Source organism: Rattus norvegicus, chromosome 12, assembly GCF_021556685.1.
Source record: "Rattus norvegicus strain SHRSP/BbbUtx chromosome 12, alternate assembly SHRSP_T2T, whole genome shotgun sequence".
Lineage (NCBI taxonomy): Eukaryota > Metazoa > Chordata > Mammalia > Rodentia > Muridae > Rattus > Rattus norvegicus.
This window is the reverse complement of record NC_141545.1, coordinates 25,550,403-25,573,140: the sequence shown is the minus strand read 5'-3', so window position 1 is coordinate 25,573,140 and position 22,738 is coordinate 25,550,403. Positions and strand designations below refer to the sequence as shown.

Genomic DNA, 22,738 nt, shown 5'->3' with positions numbered 1-22,738 from the left:
TGTCCTCTGCCTGTCAGGATCACCCACAGGCTCCTGGTGAGATATCATCTGTCAGTCTTCAGGTAACAGACCTCCTGGTGACATGACCTCTCACCGTGGAGGTGCGTTACTTCAAAGTAGTGATTGAGGGGACCCACCCTGAATATCACCACCCTCCCTACTTCTTTCATGGGAATGAGAGCACTTGGATTGAGGTTCGTGTGTGATATATCCTAGGAATCCATGTCAGCTCTGATGTCCTCTCCTTTGGTCCCATGTCATCCTGTCTTTCTCTGGTCATGAGAGCCTGACTGGTGTTCTCTGTGTGTTTATGAATTTGTAATACTTTTTAATGAATGTGGGATAATACATAGAACAATTCAAGAAGCCAGTTCAGAGCAATACTAAGATCAAGCCAGAAAATCACATTCTGAGAGGAGCAGAACTTAGGAGTGTTCCCTCCTTCTCCAGTCTGCATATTCAGGTCCAAGAAGTGTGTACCACCCCCACCTCTGCCATTACTGAAGAAGTAATAACAAGATGGCCGAATTACAGGTCTAATTTCATTTTTTGCCATAGAGACATATCCATAGCCTGTAATATCTTTTCATGCAAATGAAGCTCTCTCAGACCCTCAGCACAAGCCAATCATGTACATTCATCCTATAACCAATAATCATTTTGGAAATTTCATATAGCCTCTGTTACTTCCAATAAATCACAGCTCTATCACTGAAAACCTCTCAGAGAAACCTGTTTCTCCACAGGACACAATTCAGAAGAGATCCTGTGAGTGAACAGTCTGGAAAAACGTTGTTCCTATCCTTCCAGCAGAGAGCTCATCTTTTCTGTAGACCTTTAGGTCAGAAGAAGAACCAGTCCAGCAAATGAAAGTCTCACTCCAAGCATCCTTCTCAGTATTTGTCTTGACCCTTTTCTCCCATGTGTGACCTCTAAGAGAGTGGCAGACTCTGTCTAGGATACAAGTCAGTGGGACAGGGGCAAGGACCAGGGTCCATATTGAGAATAACAGCCTGAGAATCAGGTTTCCCCACTCCCTTATTCCCTGCACACTGCCATCTCATCTAGAAACTTGACCCCCCCCCCTCCATACTTCACATTCAGTGACAGACAACATGTCATGTTTAAGGCCCATGTTGGGCTTTTCCTGAAAGGTCCAAGTATACACACTAATTTTCTCATTTCCTGCCATGTTGATATTCTGGACTCTGGGTTCTCTTCTAGGATAGTTCCTTTTTGCCATGTTCAGTCTGTCTTAACTTTTGATAGTCAGCAGACCTGCTCCTAACAGAACACAGAAACTTTCCATTCGGACACATGCTTGATAGAGTTCCTTCAGGCACAGGGTGTCATAGCTGCAGTGTGGTACCAATGTGTAGAGGGCCACAATAACATTCGCCACCGCTAGATGGCGCTGGCTTCCACTGTGCCCCATGTGGAAGGCCAGGATAGCCTCCGCCATTACAAGATGGCGCCAGCCTTCGCCGCGCCAGCCAACTCCCTTTCAGGAAGTTAACTGTGCGCATGTGCAAGAGTGCCTTCATGCCAGGTCTTTGCCCACTCCGGGGCGTGCCTGATGAGATCATGGGTAAACAACCAATCAGGTGTGGATGCGCCACGCTAGGGTGTATATAAGCGCACCATGTTGGCGCGCCGAGGCTTCCTCTTTAAGATCATAATAAAGTTTGGTCACAGTAAGGATTTCTATGTACCCGCGTGTTTCTTGCCAGCGAGAAGTCACACGTGGGACATTTGGTGCCAAGAACCCGGGACACAAAAAAGCTACATCATCACCGGTGTCAAGAGGAGGCTCTGTTTCACGGAAGAAGTCCAGAAGCTGAGAGACTATGTTTAGCCTTGATCTGTTCCAGCTCAGTCCTCTGCCGGATGCGGCAGGAACCTTTATGGTTGCTCTGGCCGCCCTCAGGTTGTTTCTATTGACCTTTGAGTTTCTAGTTACCGCCAAACGGCGTCAGAGGTCGCATGGGAACTGCTCAGCTGTAACAGCAAAGCGGAGAGTGTTGGGGGAAGGGCGAGGCGGCAGAGTGTCAGAAACAGAGGGTAGTGAAAGGTTGCAACGAGAAAAGGATCCTGATCTATCTCAAGCACCAGGCCCTTCCAATGCAGAAGCGAAAGGTTGGGGAAAGAACGCCCCGGGTGAGGAGAAGGGAGGAGATAAAAGGAACACAGCATTTTGGGAGAAAAATTTTGTCTTTGTGCCTGTAAGAAGTGTGCTTAAGCTCCGGCGCCGGCTCTCGGGACGCCGCAGCATCTGTGCGCTGACGAGACAGCTTTACAGAGTCATACTGATCAGACTTGATAGAAGCAGACCGCCTGAAAATTTATTCAGGAGAATCAAACAAAAGGACATCTCAGTGCCCATGCACAGCTTGATGGAGTTAATGTAATTTGGTTGTGAGTAAAAATATTCAGGGCTGTGTTTCACTTCCATACCATTGGCGAATGTCAGTCATGCTGCTCAGATAATATATCTCAGTATCTTACAGGAATTGGGTTTCAACACGTTGGTGGACTCGTCCAGGAATTGAGACAATCCATCGCCCATATCAACTCCACTCAAGTGGCTAGTCACTGTGAACACCATCTGTTTTTTTCACTCTTTGTCTATTGTTTGTCTCTGGTGCACCAGGATGTCCCCACGTCTGTCAATGTATGTCTGTGGTTTTTGTTTCTCGTTGTTTAAATGTTTTATGTTTCATGTTCAAAAGAAAAAATGGTAAAAACTTTATCTGCCGGGTGTTCACACCTTGACTTGGTTTTAACTCGTTTCAAAAAGGAACAAATGAATAAAAAACAGTCAATCAGGCCCTTGGAGCCCTGTGCCTGGAGCCAGGTGTCTAGATTAGCTGGAGAAGCTGCCCAGAGGCTAAGCGTATACACAAGCTGATCTTAAAGGTGCCAACAGCTTCTCAGCTTCTTCGATACAAGAGTTGATAGCTGTTTCTCTTAGAGAGATCCCTGACTTATTATTTGACTCAACAGGTGACAAGGTGGTTCTCTTATAATCATAGCTAAAAAGGTAAAAATGGTATTTGGTCTAAATATTAAAGATATGTGTAGCCACTTCAATTTTGTTTCTCATTGGTTTTAAATGTATAAATATGCTCTACTTGCCTTGGTTATGGACTATTGTCTTTCAAGTTATTGGATACGGTTAAAAGGTATAATATTGGTAACAGAAAGTTGACATAAAGCTGGTAATCTGGATGTAGTCATTCTAGATAACATGTGACATGGGCCAACCTAGGGAAACAGGTCTAAATTGAGGTAATGTTTTTATGGAATTCTTATTCTAGGAACCAGGCTTCTTAAAGAATTTAGGACAATGTCTCTTTGTTGAGGTACTAGAGACTACGCCATCGTGCGTTCATATATAGGAATTGGCAGTCAAACTTTGTATCTGCATTTTGATGCTAATTCCACTGCCCTAAGGACAGCTGCCTAGTCACGTACTCAGAACTCAGGTGACCTTCCAAAGTTGTGGCTGTGTTCTGGTGTTACAAAGAGAACTTAAAGATTGTGATTAAGGATTGCCAGTGTTACATTGACTAACTCAAACTTATTTTTAATTAAGGAAAAATCAAACAGGTAGAGATTGTTACAAGATTTACGAAGGATTGATGAGGTTTTGGAACTTGTGAGAACATTACAGCCAGTTTACTTACTCCAACTGCCATTTCAGGATAGATTTAGAGGATTGCTAACAGCCTTATATTAGGTAATTTTGTTGCTTCCTCAGTGTAAGAAGTTAGAACTTAAATCTTTCAATATATACGGAAATTTTTACTACAAACCTTTGCTCTCAAAATGAGCTTTGATATTTGGGGAGTAGCTGTTACACTACTCCAGATAAGAATATTTGAAGCTAATTTTAAGCTACTAAAGATATGTTAGTTGGCTAAGTACCTCACCCTACCAGAGGACTTAGGTCTTTGTTATGCACATTGGAGATAAAGCTTCAGCTGTGTTAGTACAGAGTTGTGGACTGGAGTCATAGAAGTATTTTGAAAAGAAACCTGGTAAAACATATCTTATTCCAAACAACAGTTAATTGGTTATTACAAAATACTGATATTTGGCTTATTACATATACAAATTTTTCAGACAAAATTGATAATTTTACTCTTTACATGCTTTTGTACTTCCTGTATATTTGTGCATACAACCCATAGGAAATGTGCTTACTGTATTTATAGGTGGTTCATCTAATGAAAAGGCTACATGTATGATTGGATCACTTGTTTATTCTCTTGAGTTTCTATTGCTTCAACACAGATTATTAAATTCCGTAATTTAGCCACTGTTTTTAAATCAAACTTTCAATTCACATACTGATAGCCAATGTGTGGCTTGTGGTTTACAATTGATTTCAATTACTTAATGCTTTATTAGAGACAAGTTTTCTACATGAAATCAGTGAGTGATTTCAGTATAAATTGTCTGACAACTCACTGTCCTTTCAGTGCTCTGGCACAGACAGCTAAACAAAACCATAGACCCAGCTCTTTAAAAATGGTAATGGAGTTGATAACACACCCTCACGAAAAGAGAAAGACTCCATTTGCTTGTTTTCAATTCCCAGCCGCCCCCTACCAGCTCAGGGATTTCTAGTAACACTGAAATTGGACAATATTTAAAAAATTTGACATTTCTAATTAATGCTTATGTTTAGGTAAATAAAGTTTGTGATGTGCTAGAAAAATGGCTTAGTGGTTAAGAACACTAAGTATTGTTCCTTTATAGGACATTTAAGAACTCAAACTGGATTGCCTGGGCTCTTTAGCAAGGGAGGACAATGATAGCAGACAGATTATAGGCCTTACATAAGAACAATTAGTCAAAAAGTCTCATTCTTTAGACTGTACGGAGATGCTGTGATGGCTGCTTTGCAGAGTAACTTTCTTCTCCTGCTGAAGCTCTCAGAAGAGTTATTAAACAAATGGCTGTCCTACCCATAGACCCAGCACATACCTCTGAGCCAACATATTCCAAAAGATTCATGACACAGTGTGGTCTGAGATTGGAATAGGCTTTCTAGATGGGTCACTTGATAAAAACACCACTCGGAAAAACCAGTATCAAGAGGGCTTCCCGACAAGCTTCAGGAATTCCAGGGCTTCTCAGTGTCATCAATTTAATCATCGAGGACTTACCTTAATAAATAATATCTTTAATATATCTTAATAAATAAAAAGGGGGAGTTATCCCTGTATGGTAAATAATGCTCCTTTTATTTCAATTTTAAATTTTGGATGCCAAAGTTTATGGCACCCTACAACTAGGCATACTTCTGCCTAGGTGAAATAGAGAGATCCACGTATTGACATGATCCTATCCAGATATTTTATATGGGGAAGAGGGAATGTTTGTGTTTTCTCTACAGGATGCTACAAGAGTGTGCCAGCTGCCTGAGTGGTTGCTGAGACTTGCTGATCCTGGTTACATGAAGATTCAGCCTGGTTACATGGCTCGGGTCCCTGGAGTCATCCCTCTGCCCTGAGAGGAAGATGAAAGATTCCCCTTCATCCTTTGTCATCACAGAGATTTTGCCATTGCTGCAGTCAGTGTTACCACTGTGTGTGTCCCGTCCCACTATGGCCTGCTCTCTGACCCTCTGTATACTGCTGCTTGCTGGAGAAGACTGGACTCCAGCCGTTGCTGCCCCCTTCATTTCCCTAGTGACTCTTGCTCCCTTAACTGGTAACTGGTGTTGTCATTTTACAGACTGTAGCTTCACAAGAAAGCCACCTGCGTAAAGCTACAGTGGACTGGGGAACTCTGTCCTGGTTATACAGATCTCAGAAATGGTTCCATTGTCTGCTATTTGTTCCAGAGAAAAATGACTGATCCTGAACTGTCCTGGAAAAGACCTTAACACTTTCGCTGCTATTGTAGCAGCCATTACTGCTGCAGACATTGTGTCTGCAGTGTCTGGAGTTATCCTCCCCCAATCTATTGTTAGACAAACACAGTGGGTGAACTTTCTGGAGTAGTTACTAACAATTGGGAATTCTAAATTTTATTATACGAGTGGCTTGACTACGGCCATTGGTGGTAACAGCTGAGGAGGACCAAATGAGGTGCCCACTACTTATCGGGTGTGGCTCTGTCTGGTGCAGCCCTATGCTGTGGATCAGTGTTCATACTATGGTTGCTTTGCAAACTCAGATCTCTACAGAAACGAGACAAGGCCGTTATCACTCAAGCACTTGTGGCCATTTTACAAGGGGCCTCCACTGGAATTTGGTTATCTTGCTCAGGAATTAGTCGGTATCTGAGTTCTCTGCTCCTGCACCCCATGGATCTGTGGATCCATTTCACTGGGAGGAGAGAGGCTCTCTTTCTGTATCTGAGTTCTCTGCTCTTATACCCCATGGATCTGTGGATCCATTGCACTGGGATGAGAGAGACTCATTGATCCTTTGATCAGCCCTTCCACATCGCTGAGGTTTCCTCATTGCACGCAATAGGGTGATCATGACTGCTATAAAATAATATAAATTATAAGGGTGAGATGTAGAGGGCCGCAATAACATTCACCACCGCTAGATGGCGCTGGCTTCCACTGCGCCCCACGTGGAAGGCCAGGATAGCCTCCGCCATTACAAGATGGCGCCAGCCTTCGCCGCGCCAGCTGACTCCGTTTCAGGAAGTTAACTGTGCACATGTGCAAGAGTGCCTTTGTGCCAGGTCTTTGCCCACTCCAGGGCTTGCCTGATGAGATCATGGGTAAACAACCAATCAGGTATGGATGCGCCGCGCTAGGGTGTACATAAGCTCACCATGTTGGCGCGCCGAGGCTTCCTCTTTAAGATCATAATAAAGTTTGGTCACAGTAAGGATTTCTATGTACCCGCGTGTTTCTAGCCGGCGAGAAGTCGCGCATGGGACACCAATAAACTCCAGTCCACCAATTACAAGCCTCAAATGAGTATCATTCATGGGACTTTGCTGAGGAATTTGGAAAATAATCTCTAATCCCATGAGAGTAAATGGAGATAACTGGGGTCATAGAGTGGTCATCAAGCCTTCTTATGGCTAAAGTGAAGGGTCCTGGAATTTTTTCGTTATGTCTGCAGTGGTTGTCACCCAACCCTTTTGAGGTTGAACTCAGCAGCACTCATGGGGATGGTGACCTTTGGAGCTGGGGTGGTGTTTTCTCTGAGCATCCCTGATGTGTTCATACAGAAGGATACCATGATGGTCTGTGTAGTCATCCATAGTTGTCCATTTGCATCTCAGCACCATAGGCAGCTGCACACAGAAAAGGCCTCAGGAGTAGACCCTCAGAGACATTGGGACACTGACATGCTATTGGGTCTAGGGAGATTCGCTCTGGACCAGACCGGTTATTCAGAACAAGTCTATAGCCAAATTAATGAAATAGACATCAAGGCATGGAAAGCACTGCCTAATAGGGTTGCAGTCTCCGGGAACCTTACCAAGGTTCTGCAAGGGACCACAGAGCCTTTTTCAGACTTTGTACCCTGCATGGTAGAGGCCACTACTAAGATCTTCCGAGACCCTGATACAGCCATGCCTCTCATTAAACAGCTAGCGTATAAGCAATGTACAAAAGAATGTAGGACTGCTATAACACCATACAAACATAAAAGTTTAGAAATTTGGATGAAAGTCTGCAGGGAAATGGGAGGGCCATTGCCTAATGCTGGCCTAGCGGCAGCTGTGGTACAGTTAGGGAAAACCGCCACCATGGATACCTGTTTCAAATGTGGCTGTAAAGGGCATTATTGAAGATAGTGTCCTGAAATGAGAAGGGGGAAAAGTAGCGATAGACCCAAGCAGCCTGGACTATGTCCACGGTGTAAGAAGGGAAACCACTGGGCAAATGAGTGTCGATCTGTGAAAGACTTGGATGGCCGACCCCTATCGACAGGATATGGTCGTGCACGGCCAAAAAACGGACAACAGGGCCCATGTCCCCAGGGCCCTCAAATATATGGGGCTCTGCAGGGCGACAGGCAGGGACAGGACAAACAGAGGCCTTGGCCTCTCCTTTGCCACCCGAAGGACCGAGGAGAGCCACTAAAGGCTCCGCAGGACTGGTCCTTCACTCTACCACCAGAACCGTACTGAACCCCCAAATGGGAGTGCAGCTGTAGACACAGATTTTAGAGGACCCCTCCCTAAAAATACAGTTGGGCTATTGTTGGGACGCTCCTCCTCTGCCCTGAAAGGTTTACAGATTGTGCCCGGAGTAATTGACCCTGATTATTTAGGCACAGTAAAAGTCCTGGTAGCCTCCCCCCGCCCCGGAATCACTGCCATTTCCCCTGAAGAGAGAATTGCTCAAATGCTTCTTCTGCCTAGCTTGCATAAGCGCTTTCCTGCTGAATTGTATTGGAAGTTTTTAAAAGATTTCATGAGTCTTTTAATTTAATTTCTGACTCTGCTTATGTAGTTAATGCTGTGTGCTCACTTGAAATTGCAGGGCCAATTCGGTCGACTAGTACCGTATTCTTTTAATTCTTTTAAATTTTGTAATTCTTTTAGAATTACAAAAATTGATTTGGGCCAGAAAAAATAAATTTTCCATACAACATATTCGAGCCCATACTAATTTGCCTGGTCCCATGACCAGTAATAACGCCCTGGTGGATGCTAGTACTCATAGAGAGTTTATTTTTCATGTTGGTCCGGTTGATCTCCCTACAGAATTTCATCACAAGTTTCATGTTCCTGCCTTTACTCTTCAACAAAAATTTAACATCTCTAGGGCTACAGCCCAGGATGTGGTGTTACGTTGCCAGAATTGTGTTCAATTTCACCACCCTCCTCATGGAGGATTAACCCTCATGGTCTGATCTCGCTAAAACTTTGGCAGATGGATGTCACACACATATCTCAATTTGGAACTTTAAAATATGCTCATGTTTCTGTTGATACCTGTTCCGGTATTATACACGCCACTCTGATGACTGGTGAAAAGGCTCGTAATGCCATTAGTCATTGCTTAGAAGCATGGGCAGCCTGGGGAAAGCCTGATAGTCTCAAGATGGACAATGGTCCTGCCTACACAGCAAAGTCCTTTCAGACTTTTTTCCAGGCAATGCAGGTTGGCCATGCCACAGGATTGCCATACAACCCCAAGGGCCAGGGCATCATGGAAAGAGCACATCGTACTTTAAAAGAGCTGATACAAAAACAAAAAGAGGGAATTGCTAGCGGCTGGACACCAAAAGAACAACTTTCTTTAGCTCTTTTTACTTTAAATTTTTTAATTTTAGATGTGCATGGCCGCTCTGCCACGGACCGCCATACTGCCATTACCCCTATGACTAATGCAGAAGTAAAGTGGAAGGATGTCTTAACTGGTGAATGGTGTGGCCCATATCCTGTGATTTTGAGATCTAGGGGAGCTGTTTGTGTTTTTCCACAGAATCAAGAAAATCCAATTTGGGTACCTGAGCGCTTGACTCGAAAATTGCCTTCTGCTCTTCCTGAAGATAAGACTACGAACCCTACTATTACTGGGAATGGTAATCCAGGTTGATTCAATCACCTTCTGGGCTATTGCCAGGTCCTGGCCAGTACCCATGCCATTCATAGCAATTCTACTGTTTTGCCAACCGTTTTTTCCACCTCCTGTTTGAGTGATGTTCCCTGTATAGCGCCAAATGGAGAAATGCCCCAACAGTATGCCACCACTAACTTTTCTCTGTTGCATACCTTATGTTTTACTGTTAAGAACTCTTTCCTGCCCTGTGTTTGGTTGCATAGTGCCACATTAGCTAATTGGATGGATCCTATGAGTGGCAGTGCACTGGGCACCGGGATCATCCTGGCTGCTTTGAGTCAAATTACCAAGTGGGTCTCTTCAGTCAGCGGACACACGTCAGTCAATAGTTCTGCTGATTTGAACATTACAACACTGATTATGATGCATAATTGTAGTGTTCCATCACACCCAGGGCAAGGTAACTATACACAGGATAACTCTACCCGTTGTAGAGTCTTACCTGCTTGCCCCCTGTATCAAGAGTTCCCACCTGATTTTATCCCATGTCAGAGTCCATTTCATAGAGCAAAACAATTCTTGCAAGTATTTGAGTTTTCCCCACCTCTTGGCAAAACACAATTTAATTGGAAACAGAATAAGTCTGGCATGGAAAATCTCTGGCCTTGGTTTTAATGGGTGCTGTCCAATGAGCAAGGAGCATATACATCCCTGACCCCCTTTGCTAGGTTGATGGGTGAGAACTTCACACTGTATAATGTTTCAGCTATCAGAAAAAATGATCCCAGGTTGATCAATATTCAATATAATAACCTCTTGGCAAATGATACTGCTACTAGTACTTCAGTATGTGTTAGATCACCTTTTTTCTTTCTGATAAGCACTAATGTAAGCAATGATGTTTTAAATTGTAAAAGCTCTGATGTAGTCTGCTATTTAGCTGAATGCTGGGATGGCACCAACGACACCACAGTGATGGTTAAGATTCCCTCCTTTGTGCCAATCCCAGTGGAGGCAAACCCAGATAGCTTTCCTATTCTTGATTTGCTAAGAGCCAGAAGGGATTTTGGAATTACGGCAGTTATAATTTCAGCTATTGTGCTATCTGCTGCCGCAGCTACTACAGCCGCAATAACCATGACTAATCAAGTACAGACGGCTGAGACTGTCAATCAGATTGTAGAAAGAACTGTAGTGGCACTAGAGATACAAGGAGAATTTAATACTCATTTGGCATCTGGCCTTCTATTATCTAATCAAAGGATAGATTTAATTCAAGAACAAATTGAAGCACTGTATCATAAGACACAGCTGTCCTATGTTTCCTCCCTTAGAGGAAATTACTCCTTTGCAAGCTAACTTTTCTCAGCATTCTCAACAGAGCAAAGAAATCTCAAATTATCTGAAAGGAAACTGGTCCATGAAAGCAGAGCGACTATCAAGACAATTGCTGAAGCAAATTGTTGTCGTTAACAGCCCTAGGTTGGACCCCATCACAGTTGAAGGTTTTACCTCATGGATTACCAACACTTTCTCCTTTTTAAAGGAGTGGGCTAGCATGTTTGCCTGGGGAGCTATTGTCCTCCTGGGATGCGGAGTATGTCTCTGGCTTATTGGCCGTTTAAAAAGGGAACATGCCAGACACAAATCGGTTGTTTACCAGGCTATGATCGCCATTGAAAATGGTGTTTCTCCCAACATATCGCTGTCCTCTTTTAAAGATTAAGAGTTTGCCCTAGATCATTTTAGACACTGTCATGTTTAGTCATTGTGTCCAGAGACGGGCAACTTTCCTCGAACCCAGACCAACCTAAGACATGGGGCCTGATGGCAATAGGGTTGCCCTATGACGGGTAAGGCTGAGTCTTCGTCAGGAATTACCTAAGACAGGAGCAATGACATACTGGCATGGTACCATGATCTAGACCAGTCATTTTTTTTATAAAACAAAAAAGGGGGAGATGTAGGGCGCAGTCCCAGAGAACTAAGATGGCGCCGACATCCTGTGCCCTCCTGTGGTAAACAACAGTACTTCGAATGCACGGGTTTGCCCCTGGCGCCAATCTGTCCAGGGTTGTACCATGCTAATGGGGTGATTCATGCTCCGCCAATCCCTGGAGGACAAGTAGCACAGCCATAGCCTGTTGTGTATATAAGGCGAGCACCTTTGCTGCTCGAGGTCCCCAGTATCAGCAATGAGGTGGTCCTGCAATAAAGGCTGTTGAGAAGAATCCGACCGTGTTGTGTCTTCCTTTCTGGCCAAGGTGGGCGTGACATTTATGGTCCAAGTTGGGAGCAGATGTTGACTTCTGCCCCGGCTAAACTTGTTTACAATGTATGTTCTCTGGCCTGAGAGAAACAGTAGGAAAAAGTACTAGAGGAACTTGGGCATGAGAACAGGAAGTGACTGCAGTCTACCTTTCATTCATGAGCACTTCAAGGACGGGCTCAGCCTGAACTGGACACAGGGTCAGATATCTGGACTCTTCAGAATCCTTATGTTGAAGGAGAATGACCAGGCCACACACTTTTGTAACATCTGCCCGAGCACCACAGAAGATGGGAAGAGATGGCAGTCGATACCTGGGTCCCAACTCTCCATCGTCCACGGTGAACCACCATGGCTCAGGCTTTGACGCCTGCAGCTTGCTTTCTTCTAGATGTCACCTTAGTCTCCACAGCTTTGAGCTTTTCTTCACATCCCTTTCCCTTGGCCCTGCTTACACCTCTTCCAGCAGCATCTTTTCTGTATAATCGTGACAAGTTTTTCCTGACTCCTCTGCTCTTGTCTGTTATTCTTTGCTCAGACAGAACCACACCTACTCCCTGGGCTTCAGCATGTGCCCTACCCCTTATTTCAAACCTCCCAGTGCAACTGCTGTCCTCCCCATGTACACCCTTCCTTATGACCTCAAGTTGCATGAAAGTGTCCAGAATATGGCGAACACTCTTGGTTCTGTGGCAGGGCTCTAATTGGTCCCTGTGTGCAGCATCTCCACACACTTCAACCTACACCCAGATAATATAGTGGGTACCACTGGATCATTTTGGTATCGTCTAGTCTAAGCGTAACTGCACCTGTCTCCACAGTCACTCATTATCCCTCCCTGTTCCCCAGGACACATTTGTCATTTCTTCCTATCTACTGTCCTGTCTCCTTTCGGTTTTCCAACTTCCGGTTCCCCTTCCTTTCCCTCCCCTCTCTCACACAAGACAGCAGGCTCTTCAAATATAATGTCCCCATTTACATGATTTGGATGTTTTTTCTTTGGTCCCTGTGGTCTTTGTAAGCAGATGTAACTGCATTCTCCCCATGGAACCCTGAGGCCCAGCCTAGTCACTGTGTGGTCCTACACATGGCCCTACAGCAGCTGGGGATGCTCCCAGCTGTCAGTGTTTATCAGGACCTTACTCAGTGGCTCTTGTTATCATTGTTGTTTGTTTGTGTGCTTAAGTTTTTGTAAGGCAGGGTCTTAGCATTTATCCTGACTGTCCTTATACTCAGTATGTAGACCAGGCTGGCTTGGAACTCAGAGAAATCTGTTTTGAATCTGCCTCACAAGTGCTGACATTAGCTTATGATCACATCAAGGTCCAACTACAAGAGGGATACCTGTAGCTTCATTATTTGTGCAGGCTACAGCTGACATTGACCTAGTTGAATCTCAAACCAGAGTTTTTAGGGTTTATGGGACAGAGAGAATATAGCTGTTTCCGGAGTCAGCCTTCCTAATGCTGCCATTCTTTAACACAGTTCCTCATGTTGTAACACACACAAAAAAAACCTATCATGTGCTACTTTATACTTTTACTTTACTACTGTTATGAGTTATAGTGTAAATATCTGATATGCCAGATACCTGTTTTGGACCCCGGTGAGATACTTACCTACTGGTTGAAAACTGCTGTTCTATAATGTTTGTACAGTAAAGGAATGATCTCTGCCCTTTACTGAGCTGTTTTGTACAGCTTATATGATATAGTTTCTATTATACACACTTTGTATATACTATGTATGAACAGCTTGGTCTATTAAGCTGTGTGTGTGTGTGTGTGTGTGTGTGCGCGCGCGCGCACGCGCGTGTGCACGCACCTGTGTGTGTGCACATTTGTTCATCTACACGTGGAGGCTAGAGGAGATTCTAAGGTCTCATCTGTTCAATTTTGGACCAGGTGCTCACACTGGCTTGAAAGTCCCCAAGGACACTACTTTGGCTGGCCAGTGAGCCACAGGGACAATCCTAATTCCACGGTCAAAGTACTAAGATTACAGCTTACTCTGCTCTGTTTGGTGTGGAACTAGACAGACTGGCTGTCAGCTCACAGAGTTCTGCCTGCTTCTTCCTCTTGGGCTGGGATTAAAGGATGAGGTGGTTCTTCATATGGATATTCAAGATCAAACTCAGGTTCTAAGATTCAAGTAGAATGTGGACGGTTCATGTCAGTTACTTACTTAAGTTTATATCAAAATTCACTGTATTTCTCTGGCTTAGTTATTTGTGACCCAATAAAAATCTGTGGACACACAGCCAGGACAGTTGGGAACTGTGAATTTGAGCTTGCTCTCCTAGAGTCTCAGTCTCAAGGATGTGTTTCCTGTTCTGTGTCAACATCTGACAGCTGTTTCCCATTTCACATCCCACAGAGGACACAAGATGTGACACTCACCCATCCCCCCTCATTCAGGGAGGGTCTACTCACTTCTCATATCGCCACAGCACTCAGCACCACCATGAGGATCACCTCCATCATCTCTTTTGCAGTCTTCACAACTAGTCTGGAGGACACAGGAGGTCAGATGAATCATTCACTGCTGAATCTGGTAGCCATAGATGAGATGATCATGGCCAATTTTGTGGTCACCTTCCCCATCTGTGGATGGATCATCTTTGTGTTGAGGAAGCAAAGGTAAGTAGTCCATGACAGGCCTCATCTGAACTTCCAGTAGGAGTGTTCTCAGCAGTGGGAGATGGAGAATGGCACACTTGTGCAGGGAACAGTAAAGAGAACAAAATAAGTGAAATGTGCCTGAACTGGACAAGGACTGCATCCATGAAGCCTGTTGTCTTTCCTGACTGCCTGGAAATTAGAGGAACAAATGCAGATGAACACAGAGCCTGCTCTTAAGGAATTCAAGGAGTCATGCAGGAGTCTCAGGTGCTGACTGCACATCTGGAATGAGCTGTGCCTGCTAAGCAATATCTGAGAGTAGACGAGCATTTGCAGACAACATGTTAAGGGCATTGATACATATAAAAAGTAACACCTCTTTTCATTGGGCACGTGTCACTAAAATGGAAAGTAATAGACCCATAAACAGAAAGAAATCTATATGCAGAACCTATCACTACAACAAGAGAAAGAATTGGACACTAGAAATCTAATCCTCCTGAGCAAAAATATGAAACACCTATTGAAGGGTCTCAGTTGAAGTGATTGCCCCTCAAACTGGGACATGAGTATCCCATAAACCACATAAAGAGTTGTCAGATACTTGGACAGGCAGAGACATTACGATTCCTAGGGCTCACTGTGTTGTAAACCTTACCTCGTGGGTGAGAACTATGACTGACCTGTCTCAAAATCCAGAGAGAACATCTCCCAAAGGACAATGCCAAGGTTTTCTTCTTCCATGCAAATGTGTCTGGACATATGCAAATATACACAAGTGTCGCTTAAAGTAAATTTTAAGAAACACTGGAGAAATATTTTAAATGTAGTGATATTTGCAGAATGGCAAATTTTATACATGAAGTTCTGACAACACACATGCACACACACACACACACACACACACACACACACACACACACACACACCGTTAGCTAAAAATACAATGAAGTTCCTGTTTGAAATACAAATGCATTTCTGTAAAAATAAATGATTTGTCTTCAAACATTCATGGTTACTCTAAGAAATAAAAATGGGGACACACAGGGGGACACAATAATCCCAGCCCCTGGATAATGCAGAGTTGTTCAAGGTTATCTACAGTTGCATAGCACCATTGGTCACTAGGCTCCAAAGACGTTGTACACACAACACAAGACTCAAGTGTGGACTGAGGTCATAGCGGATTTAAAGCCGTGGGACCTAGCAGATTAAAAGATAAGGACTGATATGCATAGATGGTAGAGGGTTTATAAATACCATTTAACAATGTTAAATGTTAAGTAGAAAAACTTAAGAGGAGACCAGCAGCCTAAGAGACAGCATAAGTCTGACTAGGATTCATAACCTGAGGCTAGGGTGGCAGCAGACATGGTGAGGCATGGTGACTGCGGAGCAGAGAAGGCATGAAAGGGTCAAGAGGTCAGAGCAGGGGGAAGGTGGGAAAGGGAGATGGGAGATGGACATGGGTCAGTGGACCAGTAGAGTTTTCCTTTGATTTGCTATGTTGTACAGAAGGTCAGCTGAACGCAACCTTTGGTACCTACCGATTTTCAGACCTGTCCCTAATGGCTGCAGCAGAGCTCTTTGTGGTCTTGGACCCCTCATGTTGTCTGAACACAGAGAACAGCTCCAAGGCAGGACTGAGAACGAGTCTGGCTGACACACTGACACAGTTTCTTCTCCTACAGGTCAGCAGAGGAAAGACCAAACCCCAGACAGGTGAGCACCTGTCATCCCAAGTGGCAGCTGAGGATCTGTTGGGAGGTTTATTCTGAATGGCATGCAAGCGAGACAGAGAGACGATTCAGCCAGAAATGCATGGCACATGGGTAGAAGGAACTGAGTTTGATACTGAGCTTACACATTATAACCCAGGGATGTGCCTTAAATTTGTAATCACAGCTCTGGACAAGCTAGAGTCAGGCAGTCATGGTTTTGCTGTCCACGTATTCTAGCCTAAGTGAGTAGTTCCAGGGCTAATGAAAGATCCCTTCTAAAAAAGAGGAAATTTCTCAAGGTGATAAAGTAGTCATACTCTATATTAATTTGAAGTGAAGTATTTTGAATTATGTATTAATGTAAAAGCAATAGTGTGTGTCATTGGGAAATGTAGTCAGCTGCCTAGCACTGTGACCTGGGTGCGATTCCAGGGAACCCAAATTGTACACAGAGAACACTGACCTTGGACAATTGTCCTCTGCTTCTCAGGGTTGCTCACATGCTCCTGGTGAGATATTGTCTATTTGTCCCCAGCTAACAGACCTCCAGGTGCCAGTTTCTCTCACCAGGGAGGAGAGTGCATCAAAGTAGTAATTGGTGAACTCAGATCAGCATCCTACACCTTCAAATTCATGTTCTTGGGAATCAGAACATGCATGGCTGTAGGACTGTTCTGCAAAACATTCTTGAGCAGGGATAGCAAGATAACCCCACTTCTGCCATATGGGTTTGACGTCCTGTCCTCAGAACCCAGGACTTCCTGTCTGTCTTTGGTCCTGAGAGCCCAACTGTGCTGTTCTCTCTTTGCTCATGGAGCTAATGATACTTTTTAGTAAAAGAGGGATCAGAAATTCAGGCAACTCAGGGAGCTAGTTCAGAGCAAGGCTGAGGTGTAGATGTGTCCAAACCCTGAAAATCTTATCCTGACACCAGCTGAGTTAGGACAGGTCTGCAAATTCAGGAGCAAGAAGCAAGGCTTGGGCCTTGGAACCAGATACCACCCCCACCCCTACACCCTTGTGGTAGTCACAGAAAAAGATGGCTGAATTACAGGTCTATCTTTCTCTTGGGGTATAAGGACAGGTCCAGCAAGCACACTGAATTTCTCTTCATGCAAATGAAGCTTTCAAGAACATATCACACAGAAAGATTCATATAACTCTTGTTACCCCCATTTCTGAGTTTGCTGCTCGGGCCTTGGAACCAGATTTGATCTCTAGTGTCCATGTAAAGAGACCAGCAAAACCTTTAATTTTAACAAAAGTGACAGAGGCAGGCAGAGCTCTGTGAGTGGACAATTAGCCTGGTCTATGTGTCTAGTTCCACACCAAACAGAGCTGAGTGAGCTCTAATCCTAGGACTGAGGAAGTACAGACAGTCTTGTCTGTCCAGTTCACAGGCCAGTCAATCTACTGTCCATGGGAAACTTGAAGTCAGTGAGAGAGAGCCTGATCCAAGAAATGAGGAGGATGAGACCTTAGGCTCTCCTCTAGCCTCAACATGCATAAACCAATGCATGTACACAAAGACAGATACACAGAGACACACAGACATAGACACACATACAGGGATGCGTAGACACACACAGAGAGACATACACTCAGATACACAGACACACCTATAGAAAGACTTATACATAGACACACAGGAAGACACACACAAACACACACACACACACACACAGGTACATACACCCAAAGAGACATACCGACACAGATTCTTACACAGAGACACATACACTCACATGCACACACAAACACACAAACACGCATCTGATGTAACAGATCCACATGTTCACACACACTGGATACACCAGAATGTGTAAAAGAACTATGAAACAGCCATATGTGTAAAGCTCAGTTAAGAGCAGAATACAATCCTTTGCTTCATGCACATCACACCCCTTCTGCTCACATTTCTGGTTGAAGAGGAACCTGCCTGGAGCCCTCAGAATACAGGAAGTGATGAGCAATCTGGAATAGATTCCTTCCAGTTTCTGCCTGCACCCTGAGCTGACCCTGAGCCACTGCTCTCTGTACCCGAATACCCCTGGGAGAGAGCTGGTTACTCAGTAGTGCTGACATTCAGAATTACAGGAGAGTCAAGCCACTGTCAGAGAGAGAAAGACCAGGTCAAACCAGAGAGGAAAACCAGCTATGCCAAGGGCTAGGATAAGTCTCCCAACCAGGAGTGGGGGCTGGGCCCAAGAGCCCTGTCATGTTGTCAGTAACCACATGGGTGGATCTTTTGCAACATCGGAAAAGAAACCAGATCAATAAAGGCAGATGCTGGTCACAAGGAGGTGGAGATGGTCCTGCCCACCTCAGTCTTCCACTTGAGAATGCCTGAGCGTGTGTTTTTATTTACCCTGATTCTCACTGGACTGCTGAGTGCCCCAGTGTCACTAGACAGGGCAACCTCGAATTCCTGATGGCCCTGCTGGTCTCACTTCCTGAACAGAATCTGGCTATGGCTCAGCTTCTCCTTCTTTTGCTGTCGGCAGCATGTCTACACACTGGTGAGTGGTGGGGCCCTCATTAGCAGGGACTGAACCAGAGGAGGGGACAGAGTGGCTGGGAAAAGTGGGTGTCTTGTGAACAGGGTCTGGTAGAGGAGCCAGCCAGGACTCTCTACCCCAAGAGATCAACACTCAGAGTGAGCCCAACCTAACCCTTCCCTCTTTTTGCTGTCCCTGCAGCCATAGGGACACTCCTGCCCTGTGTCCCACCCCTCCCTTAAGATGAAGGCTCAGGATGTTCAGGGTTGTCCTTTAAATCCCTGCAGTGGCTTCAGATTCTCCCTGTCCTTCCCAGGGAATTCAGCAGGATATCCAAAAAAGAATGTCTTTAGTGTCGACCAACCAGCTGTCCTCTCTGGAGTCCAGGGTGGTTCCATCGAGATCTCCTTCTCCTTCTACTTCCCCTGGGAGTTGGCCAAGGTTCCTCAGATGAGCATAGCCTGGAGATGGAAAAACTACCATGGGGAATACATCTACAACTCCACCCAGCCTTTCATTCATGAGCATTTTAAGGGCCGGCTCATCGTGAATTGGTCACAGGGTCAGACATCTGGTGTCCTCAGAATCCTGAACTTGAAGGAGAATGACAAGGCCACATACTTCAGCCGAGTTTTTCTGCCAACAACTGAAGGCATGAAGTCGTGGCAGTCTGTAGCTGGAACCCAACTCATCATCATTCATGGTGAGTCACCATGACTCAGGCTTTGACACCTGTGGCTTCCTTGTTCCCTACATGTCATATCAGGGTCCACAAGTCTGAGCTTCCTTTCATATTCCTTTCCCTCGGCTCTGCCCAAACATCTGCCACCAGCATCTTTTCTTGCAGTTGTGAGATGTCTTTGCTGCCTCCTATGTCTGTCATCCTCTGCTCAGACAGAATCAGAGTAGACTCTAGGCTTCAGTACCCCATAGTTCACACCCTTATTTTCTGAAAATTAACTACAGTCCGTCCTCTTTCACCGATGACCTCAAGGTGAATATAATTCTCCAGGATGGAGCCAACTCTCTTGTTTCTGTGACAGGGCTCTAGTTGGTACCTCTATGCAGCATCTTCACATAGCTCCAATGTCAGCACAGAACATATAGTAGGGGCCATTGGATGTTCTGGTGTTCTCAGGTCTAACTGTAACAGCCACATGTCACCATAGTCCCTCAGTTCACCTCATAGTTCCCCAGGACACACCTATCTTCTCTCCCCCGTCTCTTCAGTCATTAGAACATGATTAAGAAAGTATTTCCATTTCCATGATGTGGCTGCTCTGTCTTCTGATCCCTCCAGCCCCTCTGATGCTGAAGGAACTGGCCCCTGGATTGGGAGCCCTGAGCCCATTGTAGTGCCTTGTGTTCCTGCATAGGGACCAAGAGAATCTGGGTCCTGTGTGTTGCTGCATTGTTTCCTTCAACCTTTCTCTGTTGCTCCCCACAACCCCACTTTTTTTTAAATATGAGTACTTCTTTATTTCCTGTTTTCTTTCTATCTTGTTTATTTATTTTATATCATTTTCTCAGCTTGTAGCCCTGGCTTTTCCAATACTCACGATATAGACCCAACTAGTCTTGAACTCACACCAATCTTCCTTGCCTCTGCCTCCTGATGGTGGACAGTACAGCATGTGCCACAACATCCTGAGGTGCCTCTTGACTGTCCTAAGCCAAACTATGGGAGGATGTGCACAGACAGCTATCTGTGCAGGCGACAGCTACCATGGTGAACTGTACTAGAGTTTGATAGCTGCTGCCTGGACTTAGAGAGAAAGGAACCATTTTATGTATGTGTCTAGTTCAGTCATTCTCTAATTTACTAAATCTGCAAATCTTTTATACAGTTCTTCATGTTCTGGGCACCCACATGCCTAAAAGTAAATCATTGCTACTTCATAATTTTAATTATCCTATTTTTATGAATCCCAACGAAGTACCTGAAATATGTGATACCTGATATGTAATCCATGTTGGGATAATGATGCACAGGTCAAGAACCCCTGGTTTAGAATTCACAAGAAGGTAAATATTGGGAAAATTTTCTCAGTTATGTGTGTAAAGCAAAGGAATGTATTCTGCCCTGGACAGAGCTGCACACCTAAAGCTAAAATTGTGTTTTTTCTTTTACACATTTTGGCATATTCAGTGTGTACGGCAGGTGTGTGTGTGTGTGTGTGTGTGTGTGTGTGTGTGTGTGTGTGTGTGTGTGTTTGTACATATATTTATGTATGTAGTGGCTACAGGAGAGCCTAAGTTCTCATCCACCTTCTTTTGGGAGACAGGCTCTCTCACCGGCTTTAATTTTTTCATGGAGGCTAAGTTGGCAGGCCAATGAGCCACAGGCACAAGTCTGTCTCCACGTCCTCAGCTCTCGGATTACATCACTTGCCTCTGTTTGACACAGAACTAGACACATAGACCAGGTTACCTGTCCACTCACAGGGCTCTGCCTGCCTCTGTCTCCTGGGCTAGGAGAAAGGGTCATGCACCCTTCACCAGGTTCTTGAGATTGATATTGGGGACTAAACTCAGGTTCTTGGGTCCAAGCAGCAAACTCAGTATGAACTAACCATATCTGTATGTTACATATATTTAAGTGGAAAAAAAATCGCCGAAGTTTTCTAACGTAGTTATGTGTGACCCAATGAAAATTAGTGAACACACAGCCAGGACAGTCGGGAACTGTGCATCTAAGCTTACTCTTCTGGAGTCTCAGTCTTAAGCATGTGTTTCCTTCCTTCTGTGAACTTTTACCAGCTGTTCTGCATCCCACATCCAACTGAGGAGACAAGGTGTGATACTCCCACATTCCTCACTTCATCCACGGAGGATTTTCTCACTTTTCTTCTCTCCATAGCTCCCAGTACTACCGTGGTGAGCCCCTCCATCATCCCCTCTGTAGTCCCCATAGCTGGCCTGGAGGACACAAGGGGCAAGAGGACTCCTTCACTGCTGAATTTGGGAGCCATGGTTAGGATGGTTGTGTCCAAAGTTGTGGTCATCATTCCACTCTATGGATGGGTGATCTTCCTGTGGTGGAAGCAAAGGTAAGTGGTCCAGGAGAGGCCTCACCCAAGCTTCCCCAGGGGGAGTGTTCTTATCTGTGGGAGATGGAGAAGGGTAGGGAACAGAAAAGAGAACAGAAGGAGGGAAATTTGCCTGAACTCCTCCAGAAGTGCATGGAGCCTGCTGTCCTTTCTGACCACCTGGAAATCAGAGGAGCAAATGCAGATGAACACAGCGCCTGCTCCTAAGGAATTCAAGTAGCCATGTAGGAACCTCAGGGGCTGACTGTTCATCTGGAAGAACTGTGTCTGCTGTAGAAGAAATGAGGATAGACCAGCTGTCTCTGAACAACTGTCATCTGTCTGTCCTGGTCGCCCACCAGAAGCTGGTAACAAATAATTTTTTATTCCTCAACTAACAGGCTCCTCCATACTAGGGTCTCTCATCAGGGAGGTGAATTTACATCAAAGTAGTTGTTGGTGATCACAAACCCTGCATCCCACAGCCTTCCATGTCTTCTAGCTGGGATTCAGAGCTAATGGTTGCAGGATTGTCTCGTGAAAGTCATTCTTGGATAACCCGCACTTCTGCCATGGGTACTCCGACATGCTCTCCTTGGAACCATGGTCCTCCTGTGTGTTTCTGCGCCTGAAAGCCTGACTGTGCTGTTGTCTCTCTGCTCATGGAGTTATTGACACTGTTAATAAATATCTTACTCCAAGCAATCCATGTCAGTGTCTCTCCTGAGCCTCCATCCCTTCCCCTTCCTGACACTTCTTAGAGAGTGTAGACTGTGTCTAGGGTGTAGGTCACTTGGATAGACATAAGGGCCATGGTCTTCATTGAAACCCACAGCCTGACAATCAGAGTTCTCCTCTTCTTTACTCTCTGGATGCTGACATCTCATCCAGAGCCCACCTGTCCTCCCCACATGCTTCACATCAAGTGTCAGAGCATGGCTTTCTTGGGTCCCATGTTGAGCTTTCTTTACTCACAAGCCCAACTGCATGCACTCACTTTCTCAGTTCCTGCCATGTTGACATTCTGCACTCTGGGTTCTCTCCTAAAATGGGAAATATGTCCCAAGTCCAGTCTGTCCTAACATTTGGTAGTCTGCAGGT

The 22,738-nt window shown here is 44.9% G+C and overlaps 1 protein-coding gene across 4 annotated transcripts; it reads left to right on the top strand.

The window, feature by feature from the left end:
- The first annotated feature begins 18,164 nt into the window (after positions 1-18,164).
- Positions 18,165-22,342, top strand: Pilrb-ps7 (paired immunoglobin-like type 2 receptor beta, pseudogene 7). Of its 4 annotated transcripts, none has more exons than XR_015634310.1 (5): positions 18,185-18,629; positions 18,925-19,311; positions 21,469-21,658; positions 21,785-22,005; positions 22,123-22,342. XR_015634310.1 is itself a non-coding variant. In XM_087579569.1 (4 exons), exons 1-4 carry the CDS (start codon positions 18,542-18,544, stop codon positions 21,876-21,878), a joined length of 759 nt encoding a protein of 252 aa, XP_087435695.1. In that variant the 5' UTR covers positions 18,165-18,541; the 3' UTR covers positions 21,879-22,342. The 4 variants fall into 4 exon arrangements, 2 of the variants coding, with proteins under 2 accessions (XP_087435695.1, XP_087435696.1); XR_015634311.1 differs by having other exon boundaries at positions 18,206-18,629; positions 18,934-19,311; XM_087579569.1 differs by having other exon boundaries at positions 18,165-18,629; positions 21,785-22,342.
- Positions 22,343-22,738: the final 396 nt, after the last annotated feature.